Source organism: Mauremys reevesii, linkage group 25 (assembly GCF_016161935.1).
Source record: "Mauremys reevesii isolate NIE-2019 linkage group 25, ASM1616193v1, whole genome shotgun sequence".
Taxonomy (NCBI): Eukaryota; Metazoa; Chordata; order Testudines; family Geoemydidae; genus Mauremys; species Mauremys reevesii.
In genome coordinates, this window is record NC_052647.1 from 13,232,788 (window position 1) to 13,241,260 (window position 8,473).

Here is an 8,473-nt window from a genome sequence, read left to right on the forward strand (position 1 = left end):
GCCCCCCCCCCCAATATGTCATATAAAGCAAATCCCCCCCCCCCGAGCTGCGTGGGGCCCTAAGCAATTGCTTAGCCTGCTTCTGCCTAGCGCCGGCTCCGGGACCCTGGATGGAGGCTTACAGGGAGCCAGTGGCCTCGGGGCTGGCTCCGCCCCCACCTGAGCATGTGGGCGGGCGGGTGGGGCTATATCAGGGGCCCAGGTAGTTTCTACTCCCATCACCGGTTACAGGGATCTGCAGGGCGAGTCCCGAGGGTGGTGGAAACCTCAACCTTCCTCCTCCAGAAGATGCTGCGCTGCCAAAGCAATAGCCACAGTCGCTCTTTCAAGCAGAGGAAGAGCCTGGGTAAATGTAGGGGTGATTGGGGAGAAAAGCGAAGGGGGGGGGGGAAGAGAGCTGGGGTGGAGGCCCAGGCCTGGCCCCCATACAGAAGTGTCTGTTTCTCTTGTTGCAGCCAGTAGGATGCGGGAAGCAACTGAAATCCGGGCGAAGTACCCCACCAAGATCCCGGTAAAGTTCCTCTCACTCTGTCTGTCCTGGGGGAGTTTAACTCTTCTTGAGCTTCACTAACAGAACTCACGGCCCACAGCTATGGGTGGTTCTCCTGCCCCCACTCAGGCTTCCTCCCCCACACAAACATACCCTGGTCTCTGCACACCAGGCACTGTCGCCTCAGGCCAGCACAGGAGACATGGGCTGTGAAATTGAATGGACGAAGTGACTGACATCCAGTGAGACCTGCAGATGAAGGACAAATTCTGCACTGTGAAGGCAGCGTGGCTGACTCCCATGAGTTTGCTGTGGGTTGTGTGATAGTTTCCCCATGAGCCTGGGAGGAAAGTTGTGTTTGTTTAAACTTCTAAGCCTGGTGGCTTGGGGAAGCCTGAAAATGAGACCTTTACAGGCTCAAACCATCCAGCAAATAAAACCCTCAACCGTCCTTTATAACTACCAGGGCCTGAGTTGGCTGCTGAGGCTTGGCAATGGTGCAAATGAGACCCTCAGAAGAGGTGTTTCCAGTCTCAGGTGGCCCTGTGGGCTCTGTGCCTCGGAGACAGGGAAAGCCCGTCTGCAAATGCCCTAGGTCCTGCTCTGACCTGTCTCTCGTCTCTGGCTCCAGGTGGTGGTGGAGCGTTACCGAAAGGAGAAGCAGCTGCCTCTGTTGGATAGGACCAAGTTTCTGGTTTCCCAGGACTCGTCCATGTCTCAGTTTGTGATCACCCTGCGGTAAGGAATGAGCGCCCAGGGGGAGGGTTCGCTCTTTCATGTGATCCAGGTCTGGGGAAAGGGCAAGTCCCATCTCTTTTCCCTCACATGCTTTTTAAAATATAAAGGGCTTGTTCACATTGGAAAAGCTGCACCAGTCTAACAAAATCAGTTTGTCTGAACTGGTTGCATCAATGCAAACCCCTAATGCAGAAGCATTTTCACCCTTAAACCTGTCTAGCTTAATTTGGGAACCAGGGTGACTGTTGGGTTGATTGGCCTGGAGTCTCCCAGAATCAGCATCCATCTCCTGGTGAAGGCAAACCAGGAGACTTTAATAGGCTATTTTAAGGAAATGACCTTGTCCTGTTGGGGGTGGGGAGAGGGGGAATCTCCCAGAACAGCTTCAGTCAGAGTTGGCAACCACAGGTGAGTGAGGCTTGAACTCAAAGTGCATCTGCATTCAGGGTTTGCACTGGTGAAACCAGACAAGCTTGACAAGCCACCAGGGCAATTGGTGTAACAGACAGGGCACCTTTTCCCCTGATGGGGAGGGGCTGCGGCTGTAAAGACTCCCCTGCTGTTTGCTGGGAGGGGAGGCTGAGAATGGCCTCCTTGCTGCTTGGCTTTTCTGCTGCTTCATTTGAATGATCTGTTTGAAGTTGCAAGCAGGCACAGGTGACTAGCTGATTAGAGACAGGCAATTAGCAGTGATGCAAACAAGCTGTAGCTGCTGCCAACAGTGGTTAGTGATGTCGGAGAGGCTCAGAGTGCTAATTAGCAGCATTACACCTGATCAAAGAAACTCCCTCTAACAGAGACCAGACCTACCAAACTTGCCAGGCTTAACAAGACAGACAGCCCTCCTCTGAGATGCCGAATAACTCTTTTCCAAGCCGGCTTAGTACAGATGTCTTGGGGTTGCACTAATCAGTGAGATGGGATGGAATAACAAAAGATGGGGGGGGGGGGGAGGGGAAGCTAATGGAAAACCGCAGCCCATCACCACCCCCCACCACAGGCCGAGGCAGCAGCTCACTGTGCTACTCCATGTGTTTGGGGCTGGCATTTCCGCTTTCCTGCTCAAAGTGGCATCACGGAGGCTGTCAAGAGGCAGAATGTTTCCCTGGCCGTGCGCAGTACAAGATGTCTGTGTGGTGCTGTGATGCTGCAGGGTTCTTGCTGGGTGCCTTAAATGCTGTGCTGCTGTGGCAGACAGCCAGCACACAAGCTGCACCCTGGCTTCGATGCCCAGCTGCTCCATGCAGGGTGACCCTGACACTCTCCTGGTGTTTCCCCTTCTGCCCCCCTCCCCATCTGCCCTGTAGCATCCACCAGCCCCTGCGCTCAACTCTTAAACGCGTTACTAAGTTACAGAGTAGCAGCCGTGTTAGTCTGTATCCGCAAAAAGAACAGGAGGACTTGTGGCACCTTTGAGACTAACACATTTATGCTCAAATACATTTGTTAGTCTCGAAGGTGCCACAAGAACTCCTGTTCTTTTTTACTAAGTTAGTGAAGAGACGGTACCGCAGTTCATGGACTTAGCTGGGGTTAACAAACACTCTGCTTTCATCAAAGGACTAAATTGGTTTATAGCAAAAGTAAAATCAGTCCCTTAATCCCCGTCTCTTTTGTTTAAGTGATGCCAAGGATATGGAATAACAGTGGCAAGTGCTTGGTTCCTTTGGTCCCTTCCCGTGAAGGAGGCCAAATGGCCTTTCCTCTCAGTTCCCAAAGGTCCCTGACCCTGCTTCAAGAGCCAGGAAGCCCTCCTGGGAGCCCAGCTTGCTGTTCTCACCAGGGAACTGACACCACACTAATTCCTGCAGCTTCCTCCCCCATGATGCTACTCCGAGGCCGTCTGCCTCATTCGCTAGGTTGATGGCAGGTCCAACAAGCAAATACACATTCCATTGCCTAGGCAGACTGGGCGTGGCATGTCTTGCCAGAGAGACTTTGAGAGCAATTCTAGCACTGTACATAGCTGGTCCCAAAAGTCATGGGGTGGGGTGTTCACTGTTAGTATGTGACATTGCACCTAACACGCGGGCATCAGGTCTGACACACATTATGATAAGAGCTGCGGATGCAGACGCGTGAACTACCACTGGGCTTCTGTGTCAGGAGAACGTTGTTAACTATAAACGCTCCAGTAGCATTAACCAATGCGAACGGCATGCATGCAAGCCAACCCTACGATAACCAGCGCAGCATGTGTGCAAGGGAGTGGTGACTACCTCTTTGAATGATGCTCTGTGCAGACTCTGAGAACACACAGAGGAAGAGCAGAGCAGGGGTTATGGGTGCTAGCCTGGGACTTGGGAGAGCTGGAGGGGGCGGGGGGGGGGTCAACTTTCTGCTCTGCCACTGACTTCCCTGGATGCCTTGGGTGCATCACTTAGCCTCAGTTTCCTGTCTCATGGAGATGACTCTTCCTCCCTCACATGCATTCAGTGTTGAGGCTTGGTGACTCGGGAGAGCCAGAGACATTGCATAGTGATCGAGAGCCTTTAACTGCTTCATTCACCTGTTCCATCTTGTACTCGGATGCCAAGGTCTCTTGGGCAGGGTCCATCCTGTGTGTACAGCAGCTGGTGACAATCACTGACATCAGTAACTCCAGGTGCCAAATGCTGCAATTCACGCTCCTTGGAACCGTTGTGAGTCTCCTTATCTAACAGCCTCTGAAAATCTCCTTCAACCCCCAGAACTCGCATGTCCCTGACCGCGACCCAGGCCTTCTACCTGCTAGTCAATGACAAGGGCCTGCCGAGCATGAGCATGAGCATGGGGGAGATGTACCGCGACCACAAGGATGAGGACGGCTTTCTCTACGTAACCTACGCTTCCCAGGAGATGTTCGGCTGCTGCCGCATGCATGGCCCTGTGGTGACTCAGTCATGAACCTGCCTGTTGCCAGCTGGTCTCTGTCGTTGGTTTATCTTGTGATGCAAACAACGGCAGGGGCTGAAAACCTCTTTCTTAACCTAATTTTTAATTAAAGTGCTGTGTGGGGACAGAGGAGGAGAGCATGAAAGTCCAGGAGCTGCTAGCAGGATCACTCTCCTGCCACAGCATTGGGGACTTGAGTCTCTCTGAACAGATGCCTGTTAGAAGAATAACTTGTGACTAAAGCTATGAAATGTTTTTAATGCCAGAACCACATCCTATTACTCTGATCCGCTGCAAGGTTATTCTCTTAACAGGCCTATTCCTCTCCCTTTTTAAAGGATTTCACTGCTGGATGTTCTGGTTAGCAGCACTGGAAACTTAAGTTTAGTTTTAGCAAGTCTGCTCCTGTAACAGGGATTGATGTACCGGGGTTCCACGGCTGGGATTTTTAAGCTTCACATCTATTATCTGTAACGTCTCCTGTTTTTAAGTTTGAGTCCTTGGAATAAAGCAATCGAAATGTGATTTACTCTGATCATTTACTGGGGCTTGTCCCAAAGATGGGGGCAGGGCTGGGTCGATAACCTAGTAGGCCAGTAGGGTCCTACTGTGCTAGGGGCCGTAATGTGCCTAGTCAGCCTGCAAAGGGTGAGAGGGGGAAACAAGCCCAGTGAGGAAGGGACTTGCCCAAGGTCACACCCAGGTCAGTGACAGAGCTGGGAACAGAGCCCTAGGCCTGGGGTCTACCAGGGGGACTCTGCTGCCTGCCCACAATGTAACTGTCGCCTCCGTGGGCAGCAGTGCTGGTTCTCCATGCAAGGGGGCATCAGAGCAGCATCCAGTGCCTGCTCTGCACTAGCCTCTGGCTGCATGAGGGGCAGGACAAGGGAGAACTAAGCCCCTGCCCTCAGTGTGCGGCATGCCCAGCTGCTAACTCGCAGTCCCCTGTGGGCTGCATGAGAAGAGACACGGCTGGTGCCCGTCTTTGCAGAGGGAGGGGGGGGGAGTTGGTGCCTAGCATAAAAAGGTGAAACAGTGCAAAGGTGTCAAGGGGAGACAGGGAGCTGGAGAATCTTTCTCTTCCCATAGAGGTTCAGGGAAACTCACCAGAGCTAAGGTGGAAGATGAGACCTGAACACAGGCCAGCCCGTGTTCTGCCTCTGGCAGGCTCCAGCGAGTGCATGTACCTGAACTTGCAGCACAGACTGGCCACACTAAATCTTAGGTTGTGTTATGAGTCGGATATAAATGTTTCCCGAGCTGACAGTGATACTGTGACACGCCTCTTCAATATTTAAGGTTTCCATTGCAATAAAGCCCTTTGGCTAAATATTCCATGTACTTCAATGTTAAAAACATTCATAAATATTACTCTAGCAAATGAGCCTGTGGTGTAAGCTGTTAAAGCAGGAGCGGGGGGGGGTCTAGCTCCAGTGTGAAATGCAGGGAAAAGTTAAGTGTGGCTTTCCTGCTCAAGGAGAGAAGTCCATGGCCAGTGAGGCGGAGTGTTTCTCGGTACAGTCAGTCACTGAGATAGTGGCAGGAGGGGAAAAATAGTGGTGCAGACGGAGGGATCCCAGCAGTTCTGTGTCCCCGGGGCAGAGTGTAGCTGCAGTGTTGCAGAAGCCTGATTGCTACCACGGGCCTCCGAACAGGCTCCCTGGGGTTAGAGGTCTCCTTAATCTAGCAGGCAAAGCTGTGACAAGACACGAGCTGGGAGCTGAAACCAGAAGAATTCAAGCTGGGAAGACACTGACTTTGAGCAGGAAGGACTGGGGCAGCTTCCCCAGAGATGATGTGGGTCCTTGCTCACTTGCAGTCTCTCTTTTCATGTTCAGCCCCAACGTGCCTGGGCTCCATGCAGAAGTCGCGGTGTGGGATTCTCTGACCTGCTCTAATGCAGGAGGTCAGAGCATTGCACAGGTGCTGCTGGTCTTTATAAAATCCTCCTGTCTCAGGAGCTGTGGAGACAACAGTCCAGAGGTCTGGGTGATGGCAGCTCTAGAAATAGGCGAGGGAGGTGCAGGAGACAGGAAGAGACCTATTGTGCTGACTAGTTCCATTCTGCTTTCAAGGCAAGAGAATATTCAGTCAGTGACAGGTCCCCAGGCACCTGGCACCTCTGTGTCCAGTCCCAGTTTGCAGAAACGTTCCATGTGGAGTAGATCCTCTCTCCTAACAAAAGACGGAATTGCACAGCCCGGTCCAAATTCCCTTAGCCCACAGAACCCCGCACCTGGCTAGAGCCACCGCGGGGTGAAATGGTTCAGCCAAAGCTCGTTTTTGGCCACAAAATGCAGATTCAGATCGACCAAGACATTTTGCAAATTTGTGTTGCATCTGCTGAATTGTCTTGGTTTAAAAAAAAATAAAATCCATGTTTCATTTTGACATTTTCTAAGGAAACATTTGGATTATTTGATCTCAAATGATTAATTGTCATCCTGACAATGACTAATTGTAATTCAATTTTATTTTAAAAAGAGTTAAATTTCATGTCACGGACTCGTAGATCGTGCCCACTCGTGGCCCCTTGCGGTCCGTGGGGGGTGCCCCTATCAGTGCGACAGCCCTTCTCGGGGGTCCACTCTCTCGGGGTCAGGCCCCTCCACCTCCTGGAGCCGCACCTCTCTGAGCCTCAGCACGTCTGTCTCTGCCGTGGGCCCCCTCAGGGAGTCCCCTCGCTCTGCACCCCCCGGGCCTCCACCACCCGAAGGAGATGATGTCCCCCTGCGCCCTGTTCTCTAGACCGGAGTGACTCTCAGCCAGCATAAAACAGGAGGGTTTATTGAGAATTGAACACAGCACAGGAAACTCTCAGGGCCTCAGGCCTGGCCTCCCTCAGCCCAGCACATCCCAGTCTCCCTGCATCCAGGGGGGCTCTGCCTGCTCCCCCTCTCCAGCCCCGAGCCCCCCTGCTTCCCAGCTGGGCCTCCGACATCCCCGGCCCCAAGCCCCCTCTGTCCATTGGCTTCTCTCCAGGGAAACAGGCAGGCCTGGGTCTCCTCTCCTCTCAGCCCTCCTCTGGCCCCCTCTGGCTGGAACTGACTGGTCAGGTCACCGGGGTCCTCTCCCCGCAGCCCATTGTCCTCCCACTGGCCAGAACCGGCTGCGACTCCTCAGCTGAGTCACCAGGGCACCAGGTCACCAGTCGCTGGGGTCTCCATCCTCCAGGCTTTCGGCCGGGGTCCCGAGTTCCCTCTCCGGTCCTCTGTAACAACAAACTCCCTCTCCCCTCACCTCGTTAAACCAGTAACACCCAGGGACACTGAGTCCCACCCCCTCTGCTTGCAACCCACTGGAAAACCAAAGAAAACCCCTCACTTCATCACAGTTCAAAAATGAAAAAAACCCATTTCCCTCACCCCCAAACGATTGTCAATGACTCTGCCTGTTGGTAGGCATACTTCCACCTTTTCATGTTCTCTGTATGTATAAATATCCCCTGTCTGTGTGTTCCATTCTATGCATCCGAAGAAGTGAGCTGTAGCTCACGAAAGCTCATGCTTAAATAAATTTGTTAGTCTTTAAGGTGCCACAAGTACTCCTGTTTTTTTTGCGGATACAGACTAACACGGCTGCTACTCTGAAACCTGTCAAATGTTTCGGTTGGGTCAGTGACCCAGAATAATAGTTAGTTGCTCAGCTCTAGTTATTGCTGAATGTGGAGAGCTCCTTGCAGCTTGGCTGGTAAATCACCATGCAGGTCACGAGTGTGATGGGCTGGATCACAGAAACCCCCCTGGAGCTGCCAATTGATGTGCCAAGACTACTTCTGCCCCTGCTTTCCTTGCCAGCCTGGGACTCCAGCACCCTGTCTTGCTGAGCCAGACGCGCCAGTCTGCTCCAACACAGACCCAGGGTCTGAACCACGTGCCCCAAAGCTGCAGACTTAACTGAAAGCAACTTACAAAAGTGTTCCTGTCTTTAACACTCAGATGCCCAACTCCCAATGGGGTCCAAACCCCAGATAAATCCGTTTTACCCTGTATAAAGCTTATACAGCTAATACAGGGTACACTCATAAATTGTTCACCCTCTGTAACACTGATAGAGAGATATGCACAGCTGTTTGCTCCCCCCCAGGTATTAATACAGACTCTGGGTTAATTAATAAGTAAAAAGTGATTTTATTAAATACAGAAAGCAGGATCTAAGTGGTTCCAAGTAATAGCAGACAGAACAAAGTGAATTACCAAGTAAAATAAAACACACAAGTCTGAGTTTAATACAGTAAGAAAACTGAGTACAGATAAAAACTTCACCCAGCGAGCTTCCTTTTACAGACTAGTCTCCTTCTAGTCTGGGTCCCGCTATCACTCACCCCCCTGTAGATACTGTCCTTTGTTCCAGTTTCTTTCAAGTATCCTG

The 8,473-nt window shown here is 52.0% G+C and overlaps 1 protein-coding gene across 1 annotated transcript; it reads left to right on the top strand.

Moving 5' to 3' along the window:
• The first annotated feature begins 227 nt into the window (after positions 1-227).
• On the top strand, positions 228-4,627 carry LOC120390974 (microtubule-associated proteins 1A/1B light chain 3C-like). Its single transcript, XM_039514115.1, has 4 exons — positions 228-346; positions 456-511; positions 1,122-1,228; positions 3,919-4,627. The coding sequence occupies exons 1-4, from the start codon at positions 289-291 to the stop codon at positions 4,112-4,114; spliced, it is 417 nt and encodes a 138-aa protein (XP_039370049.1). The 5' UTR covers positions 228-288; the 3' UTR covers positions 4,115-4,627.
• Positions 4,628-8,473: the final 3,846 nt, after the last annotated feature.